Source organism: Pezoporus wallicus, unplaced genomic scaffold (genome assembly GCF_028554395.1).
Source record: "Pezoporus wallicus isolate ANWC-B61680 ecotype Strahan unplaced genomic scaffold, APGP_CSIRO_Pwel_v1 contig_227, whole genome shotgun sequence".
In the NCBI taxonomy this organism is placed as follows: domain Eukaryota; kingdom Metazoa; phylum Chordata; class Aves; order Psittaciformes; family Psittacidae; genus Pezoporus; species Pezoporus wallicus.
Window position 1 is genome coordinate 3,872,787 of NW_026635704.1, and position 18,434 is coordinate 3,891,220.

Consider the following 18,434-nt stretch of genomic DNA (forward strand, 5'->3'; position numbering starts at 1 on the left):
GTGTTACTAGTTTGCTCTTCGAATAGTCCTCGATTCCAGTTTATGAGATACAGAGGTGTTAACCAGGTGATGAAAAACCTGGAATATTATTTTGCCTTTGTAGATCTGAACACAATACGAGAAAGAATCTCCTGGGTCACAGAATTCAGTCTGCTGCCACTGCAAGCAGTGGTATCACACAATTCCCTCTGGAAGGTAGAAAGCACCATCTTGAAAACAGGGCAATTTTTCTTCATCCATTGCTCCTGATAGGGCCCTGTTCTGCAATTTTGCTTTTCTGGTGGTTAGAAAATGTCTAATTTAGGTTGTACATGTATTCATAACTGCATTATAACCCTTGCAGTTCTGCTGTTTTGCTTCAATATACTGTTTCCCTCTCTAGCATTTATTTCTCTGATATTTTGTGAGAAAGAAAACATTTATTTAAACATTTTTCTGCAAGATGATATGTGACGAGTATTTTTGGATCCTCTTTTAGACTGGATGTCCCATTCTCCTGTTCATCCCAGTAATCTGTGGCTCTTCAGGGTGGTACTGGAGAAGTACCAAGCCACTTCAGTATGAGCTGAAGCAGTACTGCAGATAACCACAGAACCATGGTTGGGCTATTTATTGTCCTTAACAAGATGGATAATTGTACAATGTGTATATTTCTTGGTCCAGGAATTACTCCATATGGGTGCTGTGCTGTTTCACATACCCGCACTAACTCATTCAGAGTTTGTACTGAATTGTGCCTTGTAGTCATAACCCAGCTCTTCCTATTTCTTTTCCACTAAAAAAAGTGTTTAATCATCTCAGGCCAAACCACTGAACTCTGCCTGTAAGTTATCCTCTCTTTTCCATTTGGCTTACATGCCTGACAGCTTTCTGAAGTGAAGATATGAAACTCTATTTCCATATTGGCCGAGTGAGTCTTGTGCTGAAATCACTTGGTGTTTGCTCAGGTGTGATAGGTACATTGGGAAGTGAAATAATCTTTGGCCCTCTCAGTACAACGTCTATTGTATACAGGATTTCATGAGTTGCCGTCCTGTTATCCTGCTTCAGAACTATGCTTGTCTTTATTAATTTATTTTTCATTTCCTCTGGATCACTAAATGCCTCTGTCCCTGTGTGCTTCCAGTAGATAGCTGATCCTTTTTTTCTGTAACAAATGACTCTCTCCCACATGAGATTTTACTGTGGAAGTGTATGTCATTCATTCCTATCAAACACTGCAAGCACACTGAAAGTTATTTCAGATGATACATCCCTGGCGAATTCATCTAATACTCTGTGGGCCTTTAACCTAAGCTTCACCCCACTTAAGATCTACCAGTGATAAAATTTTTCATTAAGATCTCCAAGACTTAGAGTTAATATAGCATTTTTCTTTTCAACGATTCAGCTGTCATATACATTTTAGATTATTGCTTAAATTCCAAAATGCTTCTATCTCATTAATATCACAACTACCAAAATGTTCACTGTAATTTTCTCACACTTGATCAGTTCATGGAGCATGGTCTTCCCCTGAAGTTACCTGCTTTTCTTTGTCTATCCTGGCTTGAAGTCTGCAGCCCTCCCTCCATGTGCACCTCCTATCCACATATAGAGTGGTGTTCCCCTTTAGACCCACCTGAGCTCCCTGTCAGCACCGTATGTATCTCACACAAGATGACCTTACAGAACATACTCTTGCCAGGCAGTCCCATTTCTATACAGCTTAAATTGAATGACGTGGGAATTGTTCATGTGGAAACTTTTTGTATTTATTCTGTGGCAGAAAAGCAGGGAAATCCCCTTCTCACATGCCGACACTTTCAGAACAACTGTGGAGTTTTTCACTTTTTTGCGAAATTGGAAATTCAATAAATGATTACCTTGACATGTTTTAGTATTGACTGCAGGTTAGAAATATAGTCATTTATATTGCATTAAGGGCTTGCAGTTCCTTTGGTGGTAAACCAAGTAGCAGTTAAATTTCTTTTCCAGCTTTTGCACTTGCAGCTACGTCTGTCTGAAGAATATTTTGTTATTTTGGTTATTTTATCAAAATAATTATTCATAAAAATAAAATATAGACATACAGAAAATATTTATTTATAGAAATATGTACATTTCTACAGACATATATGTATATTCTGCTCCTAGAAGCAGGTAGGTAATTATCTCATTTATGAAGATAAAAGTTAAAGACTCATTTGGGGGGGGAAGGGGAGGATGTGAGGATGGGGAAGTCTTTTAGTGCAAGCTTAAAAACAGGAACTCAGTCATGTTGTGATATGCTCCATCTAGATTGAATACACAGGCTTATGCAGTATGGAGGCAATTTTACTAAACCAGTGTGATAGTAGAGGGAGAGTGAGATAGTCTATTTCTATAGTTCTGCTGGTGTAGTTGAATCAAGTAGTTTATCTCAGATGATTCCTAAACCAGACTGTTTATTAACTTGGTTTTGTTTTGATTTTGGTTTTTTGTTTTGTTTTTTAATAAAAAGGAAGTCCAAAAACTTGGGCATAGGAACAGCTTGAACACACTTAGAAAAGACACTTAGTAAATCATCTGTGCTACTGTATCACAAGTATAGAATAAAAAAATTATTTATGATTAGAGGTGAAGAAATAATTATAGTAAGTGATATCTTAATTCTCTACCAAAGAGAGAGTCGTGCTTTTACAATAACAGTGTCAGCTGGAGGCCATGAGTGTGTGCTCCAGGGCATGCAAACTGCAGGGCAGCATGAAGACAATGCAGGTGACTTTAAAGAAATGGGATGCAACAGCTAGAGTAGTTCTTGTGAAGGTTGACTAAAATTGCCAGAAGGAGGTCAGACCATGCAGTCTGCCTTGTAGCTTGCTCCTTCTTGTCTCGTTTTTTCAAGCCAAACCATGCACCTTTAAGCTAATTCAGATCATGAAGGCACTTCTCTGGTATCACCAGCAATAAATTAGATGATCTACTATGATGTACCACTCTGCCTTTGTGCCAAACCTGCATACCTGTAGCTGTATCTAAAGATAAGGCTGCTTGGAGGTCCCAGGAAGGAGCAGGCTCTGGGATGTGGTTGGGTGTTGGGGTGAGCCCTGCAGTCTCCATTGCAATTGAGAGGCAACAAGAGTCTATTTAAATCAGCGAACTCACGCACTACTCCTGAGGAGGTTGCATTCATGCTTTCCTTCACAGAGGTTCTTTGCAGAGCATAACCACATGACAAGCAGGTTGCCTTGGGAGTACCGCAGTGCTCCCGTGCAATATAATTAATTGCAAGTTGCATTTCTGCCATCTGCAATTCAGACCCTTGGAAAACACAGTGTCATCTCGACATTAAGTTTGATAATGAGGCTTATCACTGCATCTCTATAACTTTTTAAATGTCCATGTAATACATGGGTAATTGATAAAATGACACACCAGGATCCATTGAACCTTAGTTAAAATTTCTAGAAGCAACATGTTAATAGCATTTGGTGAACTTCACATGTTTTTCTCAGGCTTATTTCTCATTTTCTCACTCCTGTCTGTTTCCTAGTTCTGGCTGGGAGGAAGTGTCAAAATACTGCAGAAGAGGCTATTTGTACAGTATTTATGAGCCAACTGAAAGGAGGAAGCACCTGAAGTCTCATGAGAACCTACTTTTGTGAGCTTAGCAGTGCGCAGTGGAGAGGTCCTGATAATTAATGCACTACATTTGCAGAGATGGGAGTTGTATCCGTTCTGAGACTTGTATACCCTTAGTTGTAACAGTTTTGATTGGTTAAATTTTGGGGCTCTCGTGAATTTGTTAAGAGTTTAGTTCATGTCCTCTCTAGAATAAAAAATCAGCAAATGAGCAAATTTGTGTTTACAGACACAATGCCATTAAATGTAGGTACTAAGCAAGGAGTGTCCTGAAGCAGGAATGGGTTTTAGGTGGTTGGATTCGAGGCTTCCTGTTAGTAAATACATCTCTGGGACTAGAGGATATCTTTGTGCGGTAGTGTTTATACTGTACCAGATGAAACATTTAAAAGTTGGATGTTAATAAAGCAGCCCCCAAAGTAGCTAATGGACATTCTGGCCCTGGCCACAATAGTAGGAGCCATAGCTGCCACAGAGGCTGTACTGTTTCCTTGCCTGTTTTCTATCTCAGTTTGGCAGTTTAAAAAAGTATTGTACAATAAATACTCCTGGGACTTCCACACTATTGCTGAAAAACCTAAACTGCATTTAGTTTGTTTATAAAAAGTCCTGGGGCCCTGCTCTGCAGAGCAAAGGTCATGGAAACACATGTTTATGGCTTCACAAATGCGCTATACTCCTTGAATGGAGGAGTTTATTTGATTTAATCAGCATCCACAGGGATCCTGTAATTGCATAATAAGTAATTTATTATGGAAGTAAAAGTATTTTTCTAACTGTAGCCTATGTAGCATGGGTTTGTAGCTTTAGACTAATCCACATAGTAAAAAGAGCTTTGCAAAACAGTCTGACTGGAGTAATGGTGTTCTGGGATGAGCGCGTACGTAGGTGGCTATTTAATCGTCAGAAAGTGTTAAAGCAACAGGCAAATTATCACCATGTTGGATGTAAAAGCTGTTCACTCTTCACTTTTCTTCAGCAATTTCTAGTGCTCAGTATGGGAAACTGGAAAGCCATCCCAGATAATCCAGTTGGCAGGCAGTGAATAAGAGAGTGGGGGAATCCAAAGTTTGTCATCTTTTTGACATACACTGGAACATGGCATTTCAGCTACTTCAGGAAAGGAACATGGCCTTTCAGCTACTTGACTTCACCGTGGATACTGAATTACAAACAGATACATTTGTATACAAAAGAAAACCATCAAACCTATAGTTGTTTAGTTGTTGTAGTCTTTTCATTGAAATAATCATTGAAATAATCATGAATGACACCACTGGGAGGTAAACAGAATAAGGTTAAGGACTGAGGTATTATCCTTAAAAGCACTTGCAGATAGGGAAGACAGTGATGCCAAAGCTAACCCACCCATTCCAGGCTGGTGCAAAGCCCTGGTCTCTGAAAACAGGCAGTCCTTGCACAGCCATATCACTGGTAATTCAGGCAGTGCTGAAAAGTTGCAAGATGGTATGTGTCTGATAAGGCTTCTAGGACTTCAGATTATGGTTGTTGTTGATGATCAAGTTCTCCCATTTGCTAGCTTGTCTTAAACTGAGGAAAGTGGCTGAAGAACCCTGACTCCAAACAGACATTTGTAGTTTTGGAAGGAGAACTTGCAAAATCAGTTTGTTATCTGCTGAGGTTCAGAATGCTCAGGTTTTCTTTCCAACAGCAAATGACCTCAGTAACACCAGAAGTAGGTTTTTCTGCATTTCCTGTGAGTGTTTGTGAGGTCTAAACTTCTTTGCAGAACTTGGAATCCATATTTTCATATCTAAATAAAAATGTAAATAAAAGGAGAGTTAGCTTCTTTGGTAACTCATCACCTTGCAAGTTTTTAACTATGCTTCAAGTGTGGGAGCTTCAGTCCATGGAAATTTTTGACCATCATCTCCTTCTCAGCTGTATCCTGGTACAAAATACCCTCTTTCCTAGTGCTTCTACTTGGGGATGCTGTGTCATTTGTGTCAGTACTGAACTCTTAAGACAAAATGTAGCCTAAGGGTCCTTCAGATCAGTGAAACTTCAGTGATTAGACTGGCCAAGTTAAAAAATTATAGTCCTGGTTATTGTGATAGGAAAATCCAAAGGCCCATTTTGAGGAGATCAAGGTGTGTGAAACTGAATGTTTGGCACCTGAGGTGAGGGAGGCAGGTAGAGAGAAAAGACAGTAAAGGATATCAAGTTCCATCTTTCACTGGGCTGCTTCTATGTGCTTTTCTGAATTCTATGTCCTCCTTTTTATTTTGTTGTTCTATGGTATTGCGTATTTTCCTTCAATTCATACTTTAAATTTTTAAATTTCTGTTAATTCTCCCTCAAGAACATTTTCTACTGCATGGATAACATTTCATTATTTTATTTTGTGAATTTTCAGACTTTTCTGTTACTGCATATGTATAATTCAGTGCTATCTCAGCAGTTTAGACAGAGCTCCAATTCAGCATAAGCTGTAATAAATGTATGAATCCTGTCTTCATGATCAATGTAGATTTGTATTATTCATAGAGGTATGAGTCCTGACAGTCTCCTGTGGAATAACTTACGTGTTTTGAAAATTTTCCTGTACATTTTTGTCAGTAATTCCACATTTTAATGCATATTGTCTTCAGCAAATTGAAAGCACTACCTGAAGAAATAAGGATCTCCTTCACACAGACCCATGTATAGTAGGTGTGCCATTTCATGACCTGTAAATGGCCAGCAGTCTCACTCATTCTCTGTTGTTTGGGATACGAACACTATTGAAGGTTTCACTGTTCACTGATCATACTAAGCTCAAGGCACAGAGCACTAAAGCCAGTCTAGGAAGAGCAGGGTTGGGCCCGAAAGGACTAAATGAGGAGCTGGTTCATCTAGTAATTACAGCACAAGCAGAAATGATCATAACTTTTGCCGTTTATATCGCTTTCTCACTGAAACAGCTGTGACAGAAGAGCAAGTGTAATGTATTGTTCAGCCTACTGTCAGCATTGTTTCTGAATATTTAAGTAGCTCCTGTTTAGATAGGAGCTCAGATATGAGCAGCAGTGATGAACAGAATGCCTCTTTGTGCTGCATGGCTTGAACTGTGATGACTGCATGTTTGGGCTGCCACCTCCTCTCCATTATTTTGCAGAAGGACCTAACAATTCATGTGCTGAGAGCTGTATAAGTGAATGGTGACAACAGAGCAATTGAAATGAAATTTATAATGAGTATAGCTAGTGAAATAGCTGGATATGTCTAAGAGAAAGGTAGATTTCCCAGATCAGCCCTACTGTATTTCATCTGTATTTCATTGTCTGTAAAATAGATACACTGGAGAATAGACAGGCTTGTTCTAGGCATTCACAACATTGTTAATGCTTCAAAATAAAAGGAGAAAGTTGGCACCAGGCTTAGAGGTGAAATGAAGGAGTCCACAGAGGATTTTGTTCCTTTGGGAATCCACCTAACAAAGTGGTACTGAAGAATTTGGTTAAGTAGCCTGAGAGTTCAGCTGTTCCTACTGCAGTCTTATCTGTTGGTGTGGAAATTTTTTGTTGCCAAATGTCACCAATAAATATAAAACTGCCATTCTGGTAAAAAATACCAATAGTCTCTCTTTCTTACTTTCACATGCAGAGATATTGCTTGGCCAGAACTGACGTTAGCTAATACAAGTTCAGATTAGTGCCAAAGAAGCTATTCTGTATTACCCCAAGTGAGAACCTGGCTCAAAACTATTATTTTGGGTTTTTTTAAATATGCCCCTATATGTCTGTGAGTGACTAATTTTTCCATAAATTGTGTCTTTGGGTGGGCCTCTTGCTAATCCTGCAGATTCTCACCATGGGTTGATGACTTAGTCTGCATCACTCAATAGCTGTGTATGTCTTCTGGTCTCCAAGATACAATGGAGCCTTGATGGTGAAGGCCACTGCCAAATCCTAACAAACCACTCAAGTATGAGGGGCCTTTACACGTTTCCTTCTTTTCCTTTTTCCATTGTGTAGTTCTAAGGCACTGGTCTCATTTCTCTTGCTAAACTGTTGCAGATCACTCAAGCTTTCACTACTTCTCTCCTGCTCACTTTTTCTCCTTTTCTTTCACCGTCAGCTAATCTCACCATTTCTCATTCTTTACCCGAGACTCTGCTTAGTGTATTTTTTTCCTCTCCCAAATTGCCCTTCAGTCACCAATGAACTATCTATCCATTTATTTCAGTCCTTGCTGCCATGACTCAGATCACTGCTACTTGCTCAATTTTAGGGTTTGCATTCGAAGTCTGAGATAGGGTTTATGGGGAAGGGTTTGAAAAGTGAGTTTTGTTGAGGAACATGAACCTGGAAGGCGCTTGGGCTTAGTGACTGGACCTGAAGCTGTTAAGGTAAAGAGGAATTTAGCAGATAATAGCAAGATGGAAAGAATGCTGAGCAAACCAAATTTCATATAAAAATGAATAAGCAGGCTGTTGTAGGAGGATTGCAGCCTTTCTCAGAGACAGCCCTTAATCTGATATGGGAGCCATCAATGTACAGCTCTCGGTTTAGTACACCTTCTTTAATTCTCGTTACTTGCACATAGTCAAAAATTACAATAATTTATTGCTAAATAATATATCCATGGTTTTTAATTAAAAAAATATCTCTCTTTTGCATTCTCTTTTTCTTTCCCCCCTCCTCCTTTAGGCTGTAAGAGAAAAGTTAGAGCCAGATGATGCTTTGATGTATGAAGAAGATCTGGATGATGAAGACTGTGGTGAAGCAGAATTTGAGGAAACCATGAAATTAAAAATGCTGCGTAGAATTGCTTTCATAGCATCCAAACTGAGGGAGTTTATTGGCAACATGATCATCACCACTGGAAAAGTTGTTGTTACAATTTTACTTGGTTCAGCAGGTTGGTGCAATTGAAAAATTTCCTCCAGACCTCATTATATTATGCATTTAACAAATGAGTTTTCAGCACTCTGGCACCTGCGGGAGTAACAATGGAAATCTTTAAGGGAAAAGAAATTGCTGCTGATTTTATTTAAATTAAAATTTTGGCAGGCATTGGAATATGCTGAGTTGTTTAATATTTTTTACAAATACTTTGTGGCCCTATCATGCTGTATATGACTTTCACAGCTGCTGTTATAACGAAATGGTGAATGGTCGCATATTATAAGTGACCATATATTTATATACTATAATGTGAATTCTGACACTACCTAATGTAAAAAGGAACTGTATTTACATAGCTCTAAAAAACAAAAAGGAAAAACAGAAAAATAGGTTGACTGGATAGTGTGTGAAAAGAGTGATAAGCCAGTAAGCAGATTTCATGTTGGTTTCTGATATGGTTACTAAAAGTAGCTGTTTTAATATGATATAACGAACTTTTTTATAAGATATTTGATTTAGTACCGTGTAGTCAGCTACAGCAAGAATGGAAGTGTAGAAAATCACTGTAGGTTGTAATTAATGAATTCATGATTGGAGCAATAATTGTAAATTAGCATTTATCTGTCTAATCACGTGTTTTAATGGAGTCATTGCATATAAAGTATATGTACAACTGTATATACTTAATGTGTAAGTATACTAGTATATGAAGTATAAAACAATAGTTAAAAAAAATGATATTAAATGACAAGGACTGGTCAGATGTGGCCTTTTATTAAGACAGGTAAGATTATCTGCCAACCTTACATGTGGTCAAAATGCAAGGTAACAAATCCACAAAGAGATAAAATTAGGTTATGTGGATCACCATGGGGCTGAACATCAGGGAAGAGAGATGCCATTAAAAACATTTTGAAAAGCCTGTTGCCATTCTGAAGTTGCATGGGTGAACATCACCTAGGGAGGATGAAGCAGAAGGATCACACAGAAGTGGACGAGGGCAGTTTCTTCTGAGCGTTCATGGGCAGCTTGTCTGTGGAACTCCAACACATGCTGAGAGCCAGGAGGTATTCAGAGCAGAGTTACAAAAAGGACTTGAGGTCTGGGAAGGCTGTATTCCTGAGGGAGACCATGAGCTTAATTAGTTAAATACTTCCTTACTTACTGTGCCAAAAAGGAAGATGATGAAGGGTGATTTGACTGAAGCCTTGAACTACTGACAAAGTGCCTCCATTTTTTTAACAGACTTCTCATCTAATAGAAGTAATGAGCCAATAGTTAAGTGATAAAACCCTGCAACTTCAGACCAGAAATACATTTTGACTTTTTCACAGCCGGAGTAATCTGCCATAATAAACAACATATATATGGATATAGTGGATTCTTGTCCTGAAGTGCTTCAATAAAGACAAAAGTATCTTTTTGAAAAAAGAAAGGAAGTAGTTACAGGATTGAGGCAGAAATTGCTTTCCAGCAGAAATCTTACCGCCACCATTACGAAGGCAGTCAGAATAATGGTCCCTGCTGTCCTGTCATGTTTTAAATCTGTGAGCCTGTGGCAATGCCAGCACATTACATGCTGAAGCAGAGACAGAGCACCCTAGACTAAAGATTTGGTTTAAAGTACAATGGGAAATATGTGATGGTGAAGCTCAGGCAAAATGACTGTGGATGAATCCTTACAGTGCCTGGACTAATCCCAACTGGGGACCGACATTCAGGGCGCTGTCCCCAGAAAGCATGGCAACCTAGAACCTGGCAAGGTGCAAGTCCTTCTGCTGGAGTGGCTGGCCCAGCTGCGGGGCCAGTGGGCATACCAGAGCCACAGACCACCAGGAGCCTGCAGGTCTGGCCTGAGGAAGGTGGCTCCTAAATAAGCACTAGTAAAAAACTTAAAAAAAAATGGAGGCAGGCATCCCTATTAGCTTCAGTGCTGTTACTGTAGAGACTCCACTGGGCTGCTGTGCTTGGATGTAAACTCTCTTGTCATTTTGTCGTGGTTGCCACCCTTAGACACGTGTGTCTTTCCTTCCTGCTTCCTCACTGATTTTTGTAGGCTAGCCACTGAGCGTCGCGTCTGCTTCACCAGTCACACATTTTCACAAGTGAAATAGTCCACTCCATGTGAAGAGCAAAAACAATATACATGTGTAAGACAGCGGAGTCTTTGTCATATGTAAATTCCAAATTTCTGAGAGTTAAAAAAGCAAACATTTCCTGACTGTTCTCTGGATTTTATATAGGTCTCCTGTCAGTATATACATCAGGGTTTTTTTGGTATTAATAACGCAAGATATCTCAAGATTTATATGAGAGGTTTTTTCACTGTGCATTCCTGCCATTTTAGCATCTCATACTTACATTTCATTTTGAAGTTTAACACGTCAGTACTCTCAGGCACTGCTGGGTGGCCTTGCAGCCGTGTTCTGTTTTTCTCCATGCTTTGAGAAACATCTGTACAAAAGAAGATTTCATCTCAAAGGAAGTTCTGGAGAGTAGTTGTGTACTAAGTGTTAAGGTATAGCGTAAGTGCATTGAATAAAAAAAAAGAAGATCCTTTTCTTAGTATCAAAGCTAATAGCAGTCTTAGGAGTTAATTGTAATGATTGCCATAGACACTAATTGGACTAAATTGTTTTATATATTTCTTGTCAGATTTAACGTTTAACAAATGCAGATATTTTCCACACTTTTCCAACCCTCCATATTTTTATTTTTACAGGAATGATGGTGCCATCTTTGACCTCAGCTGTGTATTTCTTTGTATTTTTGGGCCTGTGCACATGGTGGTCCTGTTGCCAAGCATTTGATCCGCTGATATTCAGCTGTCTGTGTGTATTAATGGCTATATTCAGTGCGGGGCACTTGATTGGACTTTATCTGTACCAGCTACAGTTCTTTCAGGAGGTTGTTCCACCAAAAGATTTCTATGCCAGGTGAGAAAAATCCCTTTCCTGTTTAGTTGTGGACACATGATACAATGCTGTGTCATCACGTGTTGATGCAAATGATCTTCCACATGATGCTCTGACAAATTTTATGCATAAATTCATGTTCAGTTCTAGAGAGTTGAAGCATTTCTGACTGAATAGTTTTGAGTGGTAAGAGTGGTGGAAATCCCACCTGGGCTACTGTATGCAGAGAGCTGGGACAGCTTAGAAGTGGAACGGATTTTGGTTCTGGTCAGAGTGAAACTCAGTTGTGAGTGAGAATACTTTGACTAAGGAGATAAAGGAAGTAGGTGGTGGTATAGACGCAAGGGCAGTGTACACGTGCGCATTTTTTGGCGGACAAAAAGAAGTGCTCCTAGGTCATAGTGTCTTAACTGGGGGAAAATGTATGTGTGGTGCCATCACTGTGTGCAGATACTGAGGGCTGCTGGTATACTTCACATGGTGCGCATTACATTAGACTGTTAATACGAAATTTCTTTCTAGTCCTGCAGAACATGCCAGTCTTAGGTTCGTACTAACAGCTATATTGCTTAAGTCAAAAAACAGCATTTCTAGTTACTGCTGCAGTAAATATTGGTTGGATGTGATTTCACTGACTCTGTAATTTTTTGCATACTGTAATCTAAAATATGATGAAATAGTGGATGTATTTTTCTCATTACTACTTTTTCTTTCTGCTGAATTATGATTGCAAATTGGTTTTTATGGTATATAGTTTTAGTCCTATAGTAATCCCTATGTTGAATTAATTGTAAACCTAAACTTTATTTCTAGTAAACCCGTTTAAGTATTGTAAGCTGAAGGTGATGTACTGTGGAGAATCAATTCATGATTTACATCTCAGTGCGCCATTGAAAGCAGTAAAAAATTACCTGCCTGGCTACAGTAACCGTCACTTTAATACTTATTTTGACATTTTATTTAATACAGGTTAATAGATGCGTGTTTTGCTATGTTGGAATTGCTGACTCGGAGCCTTACCGGGACGGCGGAACATTACCTAAAAAATAGGGAAAGATCTGCTTAGTTTAGGTTCTTTTGTGCCACCTAGAGGTCAGTGTGGGAGAACGGCTGATTTCTAGTGCCGAGTAACTAAAACGCTCACAAGTTACCGAAAGTCATTACGTTGCTTTCTCCTTGCATTAAGAAAAGAAAGAAAACATGGTTTCAAAAATCTGAACTATTTGGCTATGGGATATAGTCTCACAGGGTTTTATCACCTTTTTATCAGCAGATAGAAATAACGTTTTCTCAAAGAGAGGAAGTATGTGTTTCATGCCATTTTGCTGGAATACGTGAAACTCCCTTTATATGCATCATTTGCAAAAGTCCCTTTTGTCTTTTTAAAATTTTCTTATTTCAAATTATTCCATTTACTTTAATTTTCACTTAATTTAGTCTCAACCTTATTTTCTCTATTTTTTCTAATAGTGTAATGCTACATTGTATGATAAAATCTCATTCAGTACAAATATGCCACTTTAACTTAGTCACTAATTTTTTGAAATTAAGAAATCCAATTGCAAGTAATTTGCCCTTGCTTCACTGAAGAAAGAAAAGGCACCTTCAGAGTTTGGATTAAAAAAAAGGAGTCAATGTGTTGGACTTTGAAGTACGTATTGACCTTTTTGTAAGCAGAAGATGATGTTATCTTCTGGCAGATTTTCTTCTGAACTGGTACTGTTGAGTACTCTGCCTTTTACACATGACAACATGTGAGGGACTAACCTGCTAAATTACGTAGGAAATTATGTTTGAATATCCAAAACACAAATGACAACTCAACAGAAGGTGCAGTAAATACATCTTCCTTGTTTCTTTAATCACAATTCTTTCTGCTGTGGATTTACTTTGATCTGCTTTCAAGGAGACGTGTTTGAAGAGTATCAAGACAGGTTTTATCAGTGCTTGGAAATGCAAATTTGGGTGTGAGGAAAAGCCACTGATATGATTTTTAATCATTAGAGTAGGACTGGTATTTAAGCAGTGGCTAGAAGAGAAGAATGAGAGACACATGTACCTAGAATGGTTCAGAAAAAAATATGTTAGTATTTTTCATCCTAGAAGAAATTTGATACCTTGCTATTTTCTGTACCACTTTGGTTTGAAGCAGAGCTAAATATGCAGAGTTCTCATTAATAATACTAGTGAGTGGCTTGCTTGGGTAAAATATATGCTGAGAAATAAATCTGATTCCCCAAATACTCCTCTTATTCTCATCCAGAATATGCTGTTTAATGTCTTTTTGCAAGAAGAGAGCAGCAGATTGTTCTCATACTTAGTTGTATGAACTCTCCTTACTTAGTTGTAATAAACCCACTGTATGAAAAAACTGTACATGTGTATTTGCATGTGTTAGCTTTAGTGCTATTACAAGCGGACCTTTTTCCCTAATGAAGGGGAGCTGAAACATGAGCTGTAAGGTTTTGAGGACTCGATCCCTAGGTTAAGCTCTTCTCAGATGTAAGGGCAGATGTGGAAACTCTCCTGTTGGGCTGCTGGTGGATATTATTTCTCTCTGCAGAGCGTAAAGCTGGTATTTTAAAAAGCTGTTAATGTTGGTTTTTCTGGGTTTGACTTCTCAAGTTGACAAGAAATGTACAGTTTCTTTCTGATCAATAAAAAATATGTTGTCTTTGAATAGTAATGCACTCGGCCACTGTATCAATCAATTTGAGACTACATGAAGTTAAGTTGTACCCAAACAATCTGTAAAGTTCTCAAGTTAATCTTTCAGCAAATCTTTCAGCTAAGATTTGCATCATCCTTGTAATGCTCCTTCCTTTTAAGATCTCTTCAACTCAAAATTCAGTATTTCTCCCCCCCCAAAAAAGGATACTGTGATAACAAAGCCTTGTGCATATGCCATAGTGCTGTTAGCAAATATGAAGGTATCAATCTTCTACAGAGTTTTGGATGTACTGTTGTGGCTCTCTTGTTCTGTGAGGTGCAGATAGAAGTGGCATAAACATAAACACACACTGAAATGCTACCCAGTGAACACTAGGATCTGCATATTAAAAAATGTATAGGGTTATAGGGTACTGAGAAGTTTGAGGTGTAGCTGATATTGCCAGGGGTAGGCATGCTAGCAGCAGGCTTGCATGAAGCTGCCTCTTCCACTGACAGCTTTTCTTCTCTAGACCAACCCACTGTGCTGAAGTGGGCATCAGTCTTTCAAGGCAGTGCTCTGTCTTGGGAAGAGTGGTCCTAAATGGCTCAGGAGGCCTGGTGTAAGTAAGGCTTACCTAGTTGCATAGGTTAACACTGGTTAGGGTTCAGCTGGTCTCTTGTCAAATAAAATGTCCACACTCATTTATAACATTATTTAAAATAGGGATCTTCTGTGTTAGCTTGCTGCCATATTGCAAAATTGGTGATTTACCAATCAAAGGGAAAACAATAACAAGAAGTATCCATTTAAAGCAAAATTTGGAAAATATCATATTTCTGCCAGAAAATTCTGAGTTAATAAAAAAAGTCCATGAGCTAAAATGGCTTTAGAAATATTGTACATTCTGTCACAGCCTGAAAAAATATGCAATATAGGTTTGCCATTTTTCAGATTGCTGCCTCCATTCTTCCTGATGGTGTTTATTTTGGCAAAGGGATGTAATTGGGGCAATGATAAGGCCTTGCCAAAATGAAGAAATAGGATCAGTGCAGTGGTATGAAGTTTATCCTGAGTCATTAAAGTTGTTCCTGTCCAAAACTATGCTTATAAGCCTAGTAATTCAAAGATCTAATAGTCGGATATAAATTAAAAGCTATGTGCTTTCTTAGAGTCCTGGGTCTTTCTTGTATAGCTTGTACTTTGCAGGCAAGAAATGTTCAAAATAATTTAAATATGAATTATTCATCTGTAGGAAGGCATCACCCTCCTAAAGTGAGGCAAACCTAGGAGTCCAGGGAGTGTCATACACTACACAGTGGGATGTTATTTCACATCTTCTTTAAGTGAATGGGAATTTGGAATTACACAAGTGATCGCTTTGTTGCAATCTGAGTGGGGAAGTCTAATCTAAGGCTGTCTTTTCCATAGGAAATTTTCATCTGAAAGATGACCGTAAATCTCCTTAAGCAAGTCTTTCTAAATAGGTTGTACAGTGATTAGTAACAAACTTGCTTAAATGACTTTTTTAATTTTGGAGGGAGTGTTATACTGATACTTGCTGTAGATGGTAGGGTCAGAATATTCAGATTTATCTAAGATGTGTCCAGTCCTAAAGTCCTCCATTTGAACTTCCCTGAAAGCTTTGTTATGGATTCAGAATTTGTAGACCAAATGCTTAGTTTATCCAGGGTAATAAATGCTTAAGCACAGTTTCAAAACTATTCCTGGAGTTGTAAGATCAGGCTGGGGCATCCAACTGTCATTTTTTTCTCCCTAAATTAAAGCTAAGTGTGCTAATAAAATCTCAGCAGGAGAGCAGATACTGCCAAAGCAGCAAGCTGTAGCTCATCAGTTATCTTGGTGGTGGTGTCTTGCCTCTCTGCAGGGCAAGGCACTGATCTCCTGCTGCTTTTGTAGCTCCACTGGAGCCAAGAGCTTGCCAACCTGTTCTACCGGAGCTGCAGCCACTGTTAGTCCTTGCTGTAGAACAACTTTGGCACCTGTCTCAAAGGTGTCTCACCTCTGAGAGGCAAAATGTTACGTCTGTATGGATTTCTGAGGTTTTTGGAGTTTCCTTGTAACCTGGTCACAAGCCAGTTAATTCTTAGAAGAATTCTTAGAACTTCAGTTTCATTATCTTTTAAAAATTCTTTCGCAAAGCAAGTGACTGATTCTGTTAACTGCTTAGATTTGCAAGTTCAGACTCCCATTGACAAAAGGCAGTAATCATCCTTGCTGTTATTGTAAGCTCTTTCTAAACTTTGAGGTAGCCCAGGGCAGGTGGGCTCATCTGGGCTCTCTTTCCAGAAAAAGGTTGGATGGGATTATCTTTTGAGGACTGTTGCAACCTGGGCCGTTCTGTGATTCCGTGATTGCCTCCTGAGTTACATGATTCTGCAAAAGATGTTTTGTCCCAGGATTTGGTGCATCACAAAGTGAGTTTCTCAATATTGTGCTAGGAAGTGTTTCCATACTAGACAGCAAACAGTTCATTTGCTGTCAACTGAACCATCAGAGTCCATGTGGTTTTCATTTTTTTATTAACTACATAATAATGTGTATCTGGTGTCCAAAATGATTCACACCTATAACTGTGGCTGATGGGGAGACAGTTACCAGAATTCATAAGAACAGGGTAGAAGAGCTGAAAATATAGATAAACTAAGGAGTGCAGGAAAAGTCATAGTAAATCTTCTAATCTTCTCTAATAAGTTTGTTTCTTCTTTCCCAGAGGAAGGTCTACTGGTTCTTAACAAACTTTGCATATTCTTTAGCTCATTTTAGTTCATTTTTCTTCATTGAAACAAGCTGGTCTGGTTTATATGAGAAACTGCTCAAGACGACTGAGAAGGAGTCCTATTTAATGAATCAGAATTTCACTACAAATTGAACTTTTTTCAGCACTGAAAAAGGTTAATATAGTTTTTGACTGGCTTGAAGTACACATTTTTAATGATTCTGATAGCACTGTCTGGAATATCCAAATGTGACAGGAAAACCAATGGTGGAGTTCCCGATCAGTTGTATCAAGAAAATGTTGGAAATGTTGCAAAACTACTTGCTGTTGTGAGATTTCCATCTTAGCGTCTGCCACTAAGAGATTCACCCAAAATGAATTCACCTCTTTCAACGCTTATTCAGAGGGATTCCTTGGAGATGCACTCATCAGCGGGCATGTAATAAATGTCCATGCTGTGCTCACTTTATAGCAGAGTTGTATGCAACATTGATTTAAAATGGTTAGCTCAGGTTTTGGTGGAAGTCCAGTGGTGACAGCACAAAAATCAGTGTAAACTTACAGAGCTTTACTAGGGAGAATTTGTAGCTCTTGCTGGTCTTTACACAGTTATCAGTACCCACCTCTCCTTGCTACACACTGCAGTTGGTAAATTCAGTGAATTCCTGTTTGTGCCAGGATTTACACCAAGTTTGAAATTCTCTGGAAAAGCCAGAGATGCACTAGTAAGTAAACTGCAGCGATTACTCTGGCAGAGCAGCCCTTCCCAGCCTCCCTGGCAGCCTTGGCAGTCAGTGGTGACTCTCCATCCCTACAGTGGAGCTGTTGGCATTCACCATAACAGCCACCCTGAGCAAAGTGCCAGATTTAGCCTTGGAAGAAGCAGGCCCAACTTTATTTTACTGCCATTGCACCTCAGGTGATTTGCATCCTCCTCTCTTCCCCTGGACTTGACAGGGATGTCAACCAAGAGACATACAAACACCTTTTGAAAAAAAGCGGGTTTCTGCCCATGAGAAAGGCCAGTTTCAGAGCTGTGTTTTGCTGCAGCCATGAACCTGTGGCCAGTGAGCTCTCTGGCAGTCTGGTTGGGCTGGCCCTGGCCACAGGTGGTTCTTGTTAGTGGGGAAAGGGGAACCTTGGCGCTCCCGACAACGTGTGGACTGTATCCTGACGCCGAGCGTAAGCTTTAAACATAAAAATCAGTCGCCGTCGCATGACATAATGTTGGTGGATTGCCACCTCTTTGCTGTCTCCTGCCCCTAAATAGCCACGTGTTACTGTAACAACAGCCAGAGGTGCCTCCTTCTTGGATGTGTTGAAAAGTCGGGGTGAGAAGGACAGAGAGAAGTGACAAAGACTTAAAAGTGCTGATGTACCATGATAGACTCTCCTGCTGATTCTGCTTTGACTGAACTCGGTGTGCAGTCACCCTCGCAACAGAGCCTACCCACTTTTGCATCCCCTCAGGCAGCTCATTCGCATGTGACCAGCACACCTTTCCACTAACAGAAGCTCTGCTTGTGGTCAGAGCGAGCTGTATCACTCCACTCCCCCATACACACCATGTGTCTTCTTAAGTGTATCTGATTTCCACACTGACACTTGAATACAGACTCCCTGTCCATCATACAGACTCCCTGTCCATCACAGGCTGTCCTGTGGGGATGTGCAGA

The 18,434-nt window shown here is 39.3% G+C and overlaps 1 protein-coding gene across 1 annotated transcript in view; it reads left to right on the top strand.

Moving 5' to 3' along the window:
* Positions 1–18,434, top strand: part of PIEZO2 (piezo type mechanosensitive ion channel component 2) — a 295,110-nt gene that overhangs the window by 168,808 nt on the left and 107,868 nt on the right. The window contains exons 6-7 of the mRNA XM_057397456.1: positions 8,256–8,466; positions 11,176–11,389. Coding sequence (XP_057253439.1) covers positions 8,256–8,466; positions 11,176–11,389 — 425 coding nt within the window. The remainder of the gene's footprint in view (positions 1–8,255; positions 8,467–11,175; positions 11,390–18,434) is intronic.